The 14,001-nt window shown below is 41.0% G+C and overlaps 1 protein-coding gene across 6 annotated transcripts in view; it reads right to left on the bottom strand.

Moving 5' to 3' along the window:
- PIP5K1B (phosphatidylinositol-4-phosphate 5-kinase type 1 beta) overlaps positions 1-14,001 on the bottom strand; it is a 293,383-nt gene that overhangs the window by 81,646 nt on the left and 197,736 nt on the right. For all 6 annotated transcript variants that reach the window (XM_034646690.1, XM_034646695.1, XM_034646696.1 and 3 more), the window contains 4 exons: positions 9,271-9,482; positions 7,862-7,945; positions 7,694-7,742; positions 4,861-4,945 (listed from right to left, as the gene is read on the bottom strand). In XM_034646690.1, coding sequence (XP_034502581.1) covers positions 4,861-4,945; positions 7,694-7,742; positions 7,862-7,945; positions 9,271-9,482 — 430 coding nt within the window. The remainder of the gene's footprint in view (positions 1-4,860; positions 4,946-7,693; positions 7,743-7,861; positions 7,946-9,270; positions 9,483-14,001) is intronic.

Raw genomic sequence — 14,001 nt, 5'->3', positions numbered from 1 at the left:
TTGGGTCAACGCAGATTCTCTAAACTGGGAAACAGCTGGGATCAGAAGAAAGTTGGCAGCAGCAAGGAAACGTGAAGCAGGGGAACACTCAGAGAACTGTGCGTTTGTGTGGTTCACATGGGAGAAAAGGCCAAGAGCTATGAAAAGAAACAGTTCTTTGTTCGTTATCCGCATCACATACAACGAGGAGTAGGGAGGACCACAAAGCACCTAAACGCTGAATCTTCCTTAAAGGAACGATCTAAGACTCATTCGTGGGATAAGAATTGAATCTTGTAAAAACTGAAGGCCTCAGGGATTTCTTCTGATTGAATAACCTCAAAAGATGGTTTGGGGTGCGGGTCACTTTCTTCTGTGCTGCAGAAAGTCCTGGATTTGTTTTTGGCTAAACAATGTCTGGCAAAAGGTATCCTGTGTCCATTTCCGGCCCTACCTCCTGCCACTTACCTGCCTCTATGCTTTGCTGTTTTTCAGCTCACCTAGCTGCCATTCCTAGAACCTACCATGTCCATTTCTACCCCTGGGCCTTTGCACATGCTATTCCTGTGACTTCAGAGGTCCTTCTTTCCTCTCCGCCTAATGAATGCTAGCTTATATTTTTAGGAATTACTTTAAATATTGTCTCCCTGAAGCTCTCTTGTGGAAGAATTGGTCTTATTTCTCTCTGTGCACCTACAGAGATGTATGCAAACACTCTATTACCAATTGCTTCATTAGATCATAAATCTGTTACATGTTCCAATCACTGACCCAAAAATTACTGAGGGAGGAACTAATTCATTAAAAAAACACTTCCTTTATTATTAATGGTTGGTATAGTGCTAGGGACATCACGGGTGCTCCAAGTTGGTTGAATGAATGCATTATTGTTCTAAAAATCTTACAGCAGCTGATTTTTAACAAATTAATGTACTATTATATTCCTTTCAGGAAGCTAAGCTGTAGTGCGTTAGATACATTATCTGGGTAGGGAATTTCAGTGAGGTTTCGACATTATGATGACTAATATTTCCAGGAAAAATTATACGATATTGCAGACATTATTACATTGCCAGTATGACTCAATTCTGGGGTGGAATGAAAGGATGTAATAAGACTGAAAAAAGTAATTTGAAAGAGGAAACTTGAAGACTAGGTACAGTTTTCTTGGGGGTGGAGGTGAGGACGGGAAGTTTTCACCTGCAAAGAAAATATGCCTTTAAGCATTAAGGGTTTTAATATAATCACAGCTGATAAAGCATCTTATTAATATAGTTAATAATAAAGTTATTAAAAATAAACTTATTAGGGGAGCCTGGGTGGCACAGCGGTTAAGCGTCTGCCTTCGGCTCAGGGCGTGATCCCAGTGTTATGGGATCGCCCCACATCAGGCTCTTCCGCTATGAGCCTGCTTCTTCCTCTCCCACTCCCCCTGCTTGTGTTCGCTCTCTCCCTGGCTGTCTCAATCTCTGTCGAATAAATAAATAAAAAATCTTAAAAAAAAAAACTTATTAAGGAAGTTGATAAAGCATCATCTTAACAAAGCATTAAATATATATATTTAGTTTTTAAAATTAAAAAATTATTATTGAAGTGTAATTGACATACAATGTTATATTAGTTTCAGGTGTACAACATATTAATTAGACAATTCTTTTTTTTTTTAAAGATTTTATTTATTTATTTGATAAAGATAGAGACAGCCAGCGAGAGAGGGAACACAAAGCAGGGGTAGTGGGAGAGGAAGAAGCAGGCTCACAGCAGAGGAGCCTGATGTGGGGCTCGATCCCAGAACGCAGGGATCACACCCTGAACGTGAAGGCAGACGCTTAACCGCTGTGCCACCCAGGCGCCCCTAATTAGACAATTCTACACATACTCAGTGCTCGCCACAACAGGTGTAATCACCATCTGTCACTACATAATATTATTAACCAGATTCCCTATGCTGTACTTTTCATCTCCATGACTTATTTTATATCTCAAAGTTTGTACCTCTTAATCCCCATTATCAATTTCGCCCATCCCCCCTACGTATATCCCCCTGGGCAAGCAGTACTTAAGAGTCTATTTGTCCATTTGTTTTTTTAGATTCCAAATATAAGTGAAATTATATGGTATTATTTGTTTTTGTCTTATTTCACTTAGCATAATACCCTCTGGGTCCATTCGTGTTGTTGCAGACGGCAAGATCCCATTTTTTACGACTAAATAACATTCCACCATATATACACACAACATCTTTTCTATCCATTCACACATAGATGGGCACTTGGCTGCTTCTATGTCTTCGCTATTGTAAATAATGCTGCAGTAAACACAGAGGTGCATGTACCTTTCTGAATTCGTGTTTTCATTTTCTTGGGTAAATACCCAGGAGTGGAATTACTGGATCAGACGGTATTTCTATTTTCAATTTTTTGAGGAACTGTTTTCCACAGTGGCTGCACCAGTTTGCATTCCCACCAACAGTGCACAAGGGCTCCCTTTCGTCCACAGCCTCGCCAACACTTGTTATCTCTTGGCTTTTTGATACTAGCCATTCTGACTGGTGTGGGAGGTATCTCACTGTGGTTTGATTTGCATTTCCCTGATGATTAGTGATCCTGAACATCTTTTCATGTGTCTGCTGGCCATTTGTATGCCTTCTTTGGAAAAAAAATGTCTATTCAGGCTTTCTGCCCATTTTTAAATCAGATTTTGTGTATGTGTGTGTGTGCTAAGTTGTGTAAGTTCTTTATATATTTTAGATATTAACCCCTTATTGGATATATCATTTGTAAGTATCTCCTTCCATTTAGTTGGTTTCCTTTGCTGTGCAAAACCCTTTTTATTTTGGTGTAGCCCCACAAGTTTATTTTTGCTTTTGTTTCCCTTGCTTGAGGAGAAACATCCATAAATATTTTGCTTAGGGTGATATACAAGAGATTACTGCCTATGATTTCTTCTAGGAGTTTTTGATTTCAGGTCTCACATTTAAGTTTTTAATCCACTTCGAGTTTATTTTTGTGTATAGGGTAAGACAGTGATCCAGTTTCGTTCTTTTGTGTGTTGCTGTCCAGTTTTCCCAACAGCATTTGTTGAAGACTGTCTTTCCCCACTGTACATTCTTGCCTTCTTTGTCATAGATTAACTGACCATGTGGTTTTGGGCTTACTTCTGGTCTCAATCCTATACTGTTGATCTATGTGTCTATTTCTGTCCTTTTTTGATTACTACAGCTTTGTAATATATCTTGAAATCTTGGATTGTGATACTTCTAGCTTTGTTCTTCTTTTTCAAGATTGCTTTGGCTATTCAGGGTCTTTTGTGGTTTCATACAAGTTTAAGGATTATCTGTTCTAGTACTGTGAAAAATATTGTTGGTATTTTGAAAGGTATGGCATTAAATCTGTAGATTGTTTTGGGTAGTATTAACATTTTAACAACACTGGTTCTTCCAATCCGTGCGCATGGAATATCTTACCATTTATTTGTGTCATCTTCAATTTTCTCACTGATGTTTTATAGTTTTCAGAGTACAGGTATTTCATCTCCTTGGTTAAGTTTATGCCGAGGTATTTTATTATATTTGGTATAAGTGTAAATGGGATAGTTTTCTTAATTTATCTTTCTCCTACTTCATTATTACTGTCTTGAGATGCAATGGATTTCTGTATATTAATTTTGTATCCTGTGACTTTAATGAATTCATCAATCAGTTCTAGTAGTTTTTTGGTGGAGTCTTTGAGGTTTTCTACATACATAGTATTACGTCATCTGCAAACAGTGAAAATTTGACTTCTTCTTTGCCAATCTGAATGCTTTTTATTTCCTTTTCTTCTCTGATTGCTGTGGCTAGAACTTCTAGCACTACGTTGAGAATGGACATCCTTGTCTTGTTCCTGATCTTAGAGGAAAAGCTCTCAGTCTTTCACCATTGTGTATAATGTTAGCTGTGGGTTTTTCATGTATGGACTTTATTGTGTTGCGGTATGTTCCCTCTAAACCTACTTTGTGGAAAGTTTTTTATCATGAATGAATGTTGTATTTCGTCCATTGTTTTTTCGGCATCTATTGAAATGATCGTATGGTTTTTATCCTTTTACTTGTTAGTGTGATGTATCACATTTTTATACATCCCATTAGAATCTATTGTGCATTTAGGTATGCAAATCAATAACTATAACTATATATATATGAATAAGTCTGTCTATAAGAACTAAATGGACCTTTTTAGAGAAGATTTTATTTATTTATTTGAGGGATGCCTGAGTCACTCAGTTAAGCGGCTGCTTTCAGCTCAGGTCATAAATCCTGGGGCCCTGGTATTGAGTCCCACATCAGGCTTCTTGCTTAGCAGGGAGCCTGCTTATCCCTCTGCCTGCTGCATAAAAAAAAAATCTATAATAAAAAGGATATTTAAGATAGAGCATGCACATGAGTGAGGGGGGAGCAGAGAGGGAAGGAAAAGGAGAGGGAGAGAATCCCAAGCAGACTCTGTGCTGAACGCGGAGCCTGTCATGGGGCTCGACTTCAATCCTGAGATCATGACCTGAGCCAAAATCAAAAGTCGGATGCTCAACCGACTGAGTCCCCTACATGGATCTTTAATATGATTTTTATTGTACATATTATTCCATTAGATTGTACCATAATACATTTAACCAATATAAGGTTGGACAATTTAGGCAGTTTCTAATTTTTTCCACCACCAAACAGGACTCTAATAATTATGGCATCAGTAAATACCTAATGGAATATTTAACCAAAATTACTAAGTCATCACAGCTTTTGGAAATAAATAGTCCAAACCCTTCTAATAAAGATCTTGCTAAGCTGCACACAGTCATGTCAGTGAGTAAGTGCTAAAAGTAGAAAAAAAATTCTTAAGAATCTTACCTTGAATTTTCTTGAAAACTCTGGAATTCATAAACTTTAGAAATCTGTCAGCATAAAAGCTTGGTCGATGAACTGAAACGGTATCCTGAAAATACAAATCAGGTGTCACAGGTTTACCTCTCAGATCATTTCAAGCTAGAAGAAAGATCTATGCAATTGGTTCTCCGTTAGCCAGTGTCCTGAACCAGAGGGTGGGGATGGTGGCAGCCAGAAAAGAGCGATGCCCTGTGACCCCTGGTGCCCAGGAGTGAGGCTGGAGAAGCAGACTTAATACACTATGAGCAAAGATTCTAGCTATTCATGATGAAAGAGAGTACGAAGAGGGGCACGGGAGAGCTAGGCAAAGGACACTGCTTTATAAAGCAAAGCTAATTCTCATGCCACTCTGTGCCATGTGGGGCTTTTCTTTTTTCTTTTTTTTACATACAGGCAACCAGTGTTTCAAGTGTCATGTAAAATGAAGAGTAATGCTTTTGGTCAGGGACAAAAATTGGGGACATAAACCACCAAAACAACCCTACTGTAAGAGTGACATCTAGGTTAAAAAAAAATAGCGTAGTTTTGTCTTGTAATAATCAGGTGCACGGACACTGGGAAGATTCCTCGGGGACAAGGATGACTGATGACCTCCGTTACGCTGAATTAGCTACTAATGAGATAGAATTGAACTGAATTGAATTGTTAACTCAATTCTCTCGAGCTTGGCAGGAGTCTTCAGGACCGAAGGCGCATTTTATTACAAGCCCAGGAAAGAAGATGGATTTAGAAGTTAATTCTACATGTTTATTCAGTAATCATGTATTTTCTATCCAAGATATACATTACTAGAAACAGTATATGTTCCGTTTTCATTTTAAGTTTGTGGATTCTAACAAAAAATTTCTGAAAATTTAAGTTTGGATGGTATCAAGTGTCTGCTCTGGGTTTGGAAGAGAAAACCCACATTGGACCAGAGGTCTGGAGACCTGGTTCTGATGTTAGCTCTAACTTTAATACGCTGTGTGATCCAGGAAGAAGGCAGTGTCTTGGTGCCTCCATTTTTTTTTTTTAAATCTGTGAAATAGGGTGTTACAGGAGGCATAAGGTAATTCTGTAATCAGCATGCTATGAAGGGCACAGTATAAAGAAAGCCTCTTTGATGAAGGCATATCGGTCCTCTAGACCATCAGGGATGCTGTAGGTGTGGGAATTTCCAGCTGGTGTGACAGGCAGCTCCTGTCTGAAATGGACACATACAACAAGCACAGAAACTTAGAAATATCTTGTGGTGCAAGATGATTAAGACTCAGACCTTGCCTTCCAAGAGAAGCTGGACTGTGTTTCTCTTTGGTATGAAAAACACTGTTTAAATATGAGGCAAATTTGCAAACAAAAATGAGTCTTATTTACTGCTTACAATTCCACAAATATATGATCAGTACAGAGATGCTCTTAAAAAAAAACAAAAAACGCCACCCAAAATAGAAGATGTGTTTTAACTAGACAAAGGGAGGGGCCTCTTAGCAGAACCTGACCAGTTGAGAACTAGGTCATTCACACCAGAAATCTTAGTCTGGTACCAGGGAATTAACGCTGTCTCAGAAAACAGAACGGGTAGCGTGTCCACTGTCTCCCCTCTACGTTATGCAGTCTCCACTTTTGTCAGGAAGGGAGAAAAAAAATGAACCCACCATCTTGGCCTTTAAATAGAAGGAATTTTTGATCTGAATAATAAGCCTAATAAGTCTACATTGAATTCTTAGAAACACACTTGTGACCGTGTTGTTTACAAGTGCAGTCTGATAAAGCCCATTCCTTAGCCTGTGGACAAAATGCAGATCTTTCACGCTGAAAGGTAATTACCAGTCTTCCACGGAACTGAGGAAGTGGGTGTTCTTTCCAATAAAGGAGAAGAACAGTAGCTATAATTTATCTTCTTTCAAAGGAAAGGATCTGCTAACATCTTTAAAAAAAAAATGTGCGAGCAAATCTTTGACCGATATTATTCTTTGGAAGTGTCACTTCGGGTTATTAACTGAGGGAGGCTGAGGCCAGTAAATGTTCTGTCAGCAGCAGAGAGTTCAAATCTAACATCCAGATAGGAACGTGCATGTGTGTATGTGTGTTGAGAGAGAGCAGGGGTGTGGGGTGGGAGGGAGAGGGAGGGAGGCTGTTGCTTGATGATTGATTGTTTTCTCTTGTTATGCAATTCTGGGGTCCAACAGACATCCTCATACCCGTCAGTCTTAGTCATGTATACATCCATAACAACCCGTAAGTTTTCACTGCTTATGTCTTTATTGTGTTGAACATGAAAGGGCGTTATTTTATTTAATCCTTATATCAGCCCTATAAGAGAGGTTGTAGGTGCTATTACTATGTCCCTAGTACAGATGGGAAACCAGGCCAAAGAGGCTGAANCGAAAGGGTGTTATTTTATTTAATCCTTATTTTATTTAATCCTTATAAGAGAGGTTGTAGGTGCTATTACTATGTCCCTAGTACAGATGGGAAACCAGGCCAAAGAGGCTGAATCATAAGCAATGTGTCTCGATCACACTGTTAGTAAAGTGGTGAACGCCAGGGTTCAAATCCAGGGCCACCGAAGTCATGTTCAGACCACCCCACAGCTCGGTCTTGTGAGAACCTTGTTTCAACTGTCCTCCTGACTTTCCCAGTGCCTATGCAGAGAGTCTCCCCCTTTTTCTCAGCATCCTCTCCTAAGTGGGTCCCTTCAGATTTCACACAGAAATAAGACATCATTTTGTCTGCTGACACGACTTCCCAGACACACCCTGATGTCTGAGAAATCAGAAAAATATATAGTTTAGCCAGGAACATGATAATCACATACCCCATCATAAACAAGAGCTTTCCAGGAATGTTCTAGCTTCTTCATTAACCTAAACATGAACAGAAAAATAAAAAAGAGAATGTAGAATCATTCTTATTTGGTGGATTTTCAGAACCTTTTGTTGATTTATTTTGAAATTATGAAAGGCTACTTCCCCAAATTTCTTACCTATATGATTGCAAAATGTCAATAATGCCCATAAATAAAAGTAGTTTTTCTCCCTTATGGCTTTTAGCTGGAATGCCTCCCATTCTGTTGACAGAGCAAGAGAGAAAACATATTATAGTGGGAAGTTAAAAATCACTTCTAATAAATAGACTGTAAATAAAAATGGACAACTTCAAGAATTCTGGACTCACTCTCCCTTTATTTATTTATTTTTTGGCCTCGGGTAAAGTCTTCCTGGGAATCCAGAATGCTGTATTTCCCACACAGGAGAATGAAACTATAGCTGCCGACTCAGGACAGCTGGACGGGAAGAATCCAAACAGAAAATTATTCCTATTTTAAAACCACGAGCATGAATTTTTGAAGTATTTTTGAAATACTGCCTTTTAAAAATGCCACACTTTTACATATTTACTGTGAGATTTAAAATATCTAAAAGAACCCTTTCCTAGGATGCAAAGGACCGCTATTAGCATTTGGTACACCTTTCCAGTGTAAATGTGTGTGGATATGTATTTATCTGTCCACAAAAGCAATTATTTAACACACTTTATAACTTGAATGTTTCATTTGCTAAGTGATATACATTGGCTTGCATTCAATGCTAATGTGTTTTTTAATGGCTGTGTAGTAGCTCATTGTACTGACAGAAAACACTTTGTTTAATGGATTATTGGGCATTTAGCTAGATTTATAAGCAAGGATTTTTTAAAAGTTTGATATGCACGGATTTCCTTTATAAAAGTGAAATACACCTGTGATTTAGTCATTGTTGGAGACCCTAGAAGGCACTCACTGATGGCCAGCGAGAAAGATGCCTTCCGTTCAGTCCCCTGCACAGCTGGTAAATGCACGTGACCGTCAGCCATTTCAATAATTCTCTTTGGCTGCGATTGTTTCTGTTAGTCAGTATGTACTTCATATATGCAAATGAATCCTGCAGTTACTAGCACATCTGGCTGAGGCAAGCGACCACATCTGCCAGGGTAGAGAATCTAGAACAAGAGAATCCTTTTATGCAGATAAGCACCTCCGAACTGTGAATGTAATTCTGATCACGTGTCTGCTTCAATACATGTTTATTCAAATTCCAAGTATATTCTCTCTATTATGGGAGAACGTTCTGAATATGGAGCAAATGGGAGTGACAACATTTTCAGCCATTGTTCAGAAATGGAGCCATTTGAAAAAAGAAACCGCACGGGTGAAAGCATGGTAATAACTCGAAGAACTGCCACTCGTCTAGCTGCCCGGAGAGGAAGGGAAATGAAGGCTGCTTAATCCATTTTAGCACCAGGTGGGACGCCGTTCTCAAAGAGCCACCATGAAGGGAACATGATTGCATTTAATCGCTCACTGTGGCGGGCTGCCACAACCAGGAGGGTGGGCAGGTGGGAGGCCACACTTACGTGTCCGGGTTCTCTGTGATGATTCCATCTCCAGATTTCCCCGGACCCTGGATGGATTCCATTGCTGTGGAATAGAGGACCTTCTGCATCCCAGACCTCTTAGCGTCAGGCACATTTTGTGAGCTGTCCTCCTCTTTCTCTTTGAGGGAATGGTCCAAGATGTGGATTCCCAGCAAAAGGCTATAGTCCATGATTTTGAAGCTTTCCAGGACCTGAGTAAGGAAAAGAACCAGGGGGCCAGTCAACTGAAGTGGCTCATCAGTCTCATTTACAGAGAATGAGAAAGCTCTAGATATGCAGACCCACAGCTCCCGCGCCCCTTCCGGGGGACGGCTGACAGAGGAAAAATCAAAATAAAGACATGTGAGGTTATTATTAGGTCATATTCAGTAAGGATGATCACGATGACTCCAAGCTGATATTTTTTATGCAAATCTAAAGTAAGCACAGCTTTTCCTAACCCTCTGTGAATGCTTCACTCATAACATTTATTGAACCAGGTCTGAAGTAGGTCACTCAGATTCAACTCTCACAACTCTTTGAGCTAGGTACTATTATTGTCTCTATTGTACAGATGGACAAATTGAGACAGAGAGAGATAAAGTAATTTGTTCACTATCGCACCATGTGTAAGTGGCACTGTCGGGATGTGAACACCGGGCAGTCAACTCCAGCGGCCACACCCTTAAACACTAGAGCAAAGACACCCTAACTAATGGTCTCTATATGCTTGTACTCTCCTCAGCATGAGGACTCAGCTGGAATGTGTTTTTGTCTGGATTCTGTTCTCCAAATCTTAACCTCACTGGAGTTCCGTGGTTTCCTGTGGAAAGCTGGGCTTTCAAAGTTGCCACTCCATTCCCAGAAGTGTTTTTAAAAATTATGATCTCAACAAACAACAGAACTTCATGCTTCGTTACCCACTCAGCAAACAGTGGGGAAGGGAAGGAACTGGAAGTAGCTGGATGCAGTCAGCCAAAGGAGGGAGAGATGCTCTGACAGGAAAATGGCAGGAGATAAGGTGAAGGGAAGAGGCAGTCAACATGGCTTCCCAGTGTAGGTGGGGCTTCGACACTCAGGACTTCGACACTCAGGCTTCTTCAGTGGAGGAAGAGCATTCAGGAGTGCGTGAAAATGGGCCGTTTTCCTTTATGATAAAGTTCTTCTCCTAGGGGGTTGTATATGATTCTCCTTTCCAACAGATTTTTTAATGCCTGGCATTTCTCACACAAAGCTGCTGAGGAAATCAAAACAGCCCAGAAATTAAAACAAGCCTGCATGGCAGAACAGCTGTCTCTGAATCAACATGATAATCTGTCACTCTACCCAGTTAGGAAATGTCTTTGAGAAGCAGAGTCTATGGATAATTCTTTAACCAGGGATAGAACACCCAGAATTTCATAGGCTTTTCTCATTATCCCTCAGGCCAACTGCTTGCTTATTTATTTAAAAATTTTTTTAAAAATTTAAATTCTATTTAGTTAATACATAGTGTACTACTAGTTTCAGGGGAGCCCAACTGCTTTTTGATCAGACATTTATGGTACAGGTATAGCAAACAGGGGTTGGACCCGAGGATTTCCATACCTGTGGCTGTCACTTGATGGATACCCTCTAAAAGGGGGCTTTGTGAATTATGACAGAGGTGGCCTTCCAGAACCACAGATATCCCTGGATCTTAAGCATCTTTGCCATCAGTGAGGAAAGACGAAACGGGTCTGCACATGAGTATCAATCACTCAGACTATCACTTATTCATCTCTCAGTTTACTCAATTAAGTACTTCAAGAAAGGAGGTAGGCAAGAGCTGAGGGTAGAATCTTATTATTTAAGAGGTTTACACCATGGGACTTTCTAATCCAAGAGAGTGGCCTGATAGCAATGTGGACCCAGCTTACCGAACCTAAGAAGACGTGGAGCCAGGATTGAAGGGAGAGGGAAGTGTGGCAGGAACAGTTCCTTACCACTGACCCAATGATTCGGCATCAGATCCACTGGCTGGTTCTCCAGGGAGGTTTACCAGCGGCTTCCTTACCCCTCCGTAAAGCAGCACGGAGCCGGGTAAGAAAACAAGCCAGTTTTGCATCACGGTTGCCAAGGACCCAACCTCTTAAGGAGAAACACTAACAGATGTTGGATGCTTTCTTCAGACAAAAACAAGAGTAGAAGGGCCTCAGCCTTTGTAACTGTCAGGCACACTGAAAGGCTTGGGAATAGTGCCCACTCAGACGGCGTCCTAAATCCTGCACCGGGATCACTACCTGCAAATGCTAGTTTATCAGAGTTTGTGTGTCCCTTCTCAGGGAGACTCTGGAGTAAGGACAGAAAACATAAAGAGCACGGACTCTGTGACCTCGGTGGGTTACATCACCTCCCTAGGCCTGTTTCCGCCTCTGTAGGATGCCGACAATAATATTACATACTGCAGAGGGTGCTTCTAAAAATTCAACATGGAAATGCAGATAAAGTGCCTGGAAAAGTTCTCAGTACAAGGAAAATGCTCAATTAACTGCCAGCTACCCTCATCCTAATTATAAGTCACGGTGACTCCTGGCTCATACTTGTCAGAAGTCGTCTTGACGTAAACACCCTTGAAGTTAATACTTCTGACAACAAAAAAGCACCAATAACCCACAAAAAGATATCTGCATTTTTGGCCAGCTTACCAGCGCCCTTTTGGGCCCCTTTACAAGTTCTGGGTTGAGTGTTCAACAGGAAACAGTCAGTTGGCCACACCACAATTCTGGTCGATGGGCCATAAAATGACTGCCTCACCATCCGTCCGTTCACGGTCCTATTTTCAACGAGCAAAAATCATAGCCTCAAGCCCCGCACAGCCCAGATTCCCCACCGGTAAATGTCCCCTCAAAGCAGTACACCGCTTCAAAAGCAAATTCGAATCGGACCCTGTGACCACGCTGTGAACGTTCCTACCAGGAATCCAGGGTAGTTTAAAGTGAGGTGTGGGAAAACAGAAAGGTCCCCCTGACAACGTCACATTTCTTTCTTTCTCCTCTGCAAAGCAGCTGCAAGTGAGTTCTGCTTGCTAAAAAGCTTTCTTTATGAAATATTTTTCCTTATATTTTCAATGCAATATTCAACCTGAACTGTCTGTTTACAGCCTCTCCTCCTAAGGACACGCCAAAGGGAACACGTGCATTTTATAAGCGATACAAAGTCAGGCTGGGGTCCAATTTTAACTCCTGATGTTATCCTGAGGCTTCAGGTGGCCAAATATTTGTCCTGGCTTATTAAAAAACAACAACAACAACAACAACAACAAACAAGCCTCAAGAGAGAATTCACTATGAAAAAGCTACACCTAAATTTTTAAAAGAGAATTGTTTTTTCTGTGCTCTCAAACTGGATCGTCAGAGTCCCTGAAGGCTGCTGAACTGTCTTTAGGAGGCCAGGCTCCTACTCTCGGAGTGAAAAGCTCAAAAAAGATAAATTCTATTCCCCCTGTGTGGGAAATTGACCATGAGAGTTAGATTTTGGGTTAGGTAAAGTCACCATCTATTAAAAAAAAAATGTTAAGGAAGAAAAAGATAAATATACAGGCATATATTTTAAGTCAACTTCAAAAACTTCCGTAAGGAAAAATTCTGGGAACAGAGTTTAGTCACATGCCCCGCAGATCTGCGTCAATTAGGAACAAAATAGTTGTTATTCATATCCTCCCGGTTCCTTAATTAAAGGAATCAAACCTATCTGCCAAAATTTTAGCATGTGTGAGCCTTGAGAGGGTGCAACATTCTGCAGCATGACAGACACCCATCAGTCAAGTCTGTCACTCAGGCGCGAAAACATTTTTTTTCTAGAATGTTTGCCCGACCTGGCTGTTGCTAGTGGATTCTGTAGCTGTGTGTTTGCTATGCAAAATGGCATTTATTGTCAAAGCCAGATTTTTGTCCCCTTCTCTTTCAAGGACTATTTTAAGACAATAATAATACTGGAAGATAGTAAAAAAAAAAAAAAAAGTCAGTGTCAGAGCAGCTGGTACAATATCCTGAGGACATGATCAAAACTATCTGTTCCTGAAGAAGGCATCTTCTTCAAGTTCTTATGGCTGGGGATATGTCGGGAATGCTCTTAGTCACAGAGTTTCTACAGACCTGGTGACCAATGTGGGAAATGTCCCAACTCAGAATGAGAGGCACTGCTGTCCGCTCTCCATGGCTAAAGGTCATCAAGAGGGTCTGGTCCTCCTCCTTCCCTTTCCACCTTCGGTGCCCACACTCACTGCACACTGCTTTCTGTCCCACTGCTAGGAGGAGCGGGAGCAGCTGCGCGGTGGCTAAGGCTCTAAACTCTGGGGCCAAGTGGTCTGGTTTGACTTGTGGCTTCCCCATGCGTCCCCGGGCAAAGTACAGAGCTCTTCTGGGCCTTGGTGCCTCACCTGTAAAACAGAGATAACGGGAACCCTGACCTTACAGGGTTATTGTGCAGAATGAGTTAATCCACCTCAAGTCTCAGGACAGTAACTGGGACACACAGAACACCCACTAAATGGGAGCTATTATTGTCGCTTATTCCTCCACCTGTAGGCTCATCCCTGCTGACCACGCCTCCCTGGAATCCCCGCTTGCCCTCCGCCTTCCCTTGCCTCCCTGCCTTCCTATTTGTCTTTGCCTGCCTTTCCTTGGTGAACATCTTCGTTCTCTCTTCACGTTTTCCTCTCTCTACTTTTCAGCAGTGACATTCATTTACTCTTTTTGTTGGAGGACAACA

The sequence above is a fragment of the Ailuropoda melanoleuca genome, chromosome 17, assembly GCF_002007445.2.
Source record: "Ailuropoda melanoleuca isolate Jingjing chromosome 17, ASM200744v2, whole genome shotgun sequence".
Taxonomy (NCBI): Eukaryota; Metazoa; Chordata; class Mammalia; order Carnivora; family Ursidae; genus Ailuropoda; species Ailuropoda melanoleuca.
This window is presented reverse-complemented; position numbering and strand designations above follow the sequence as displayed.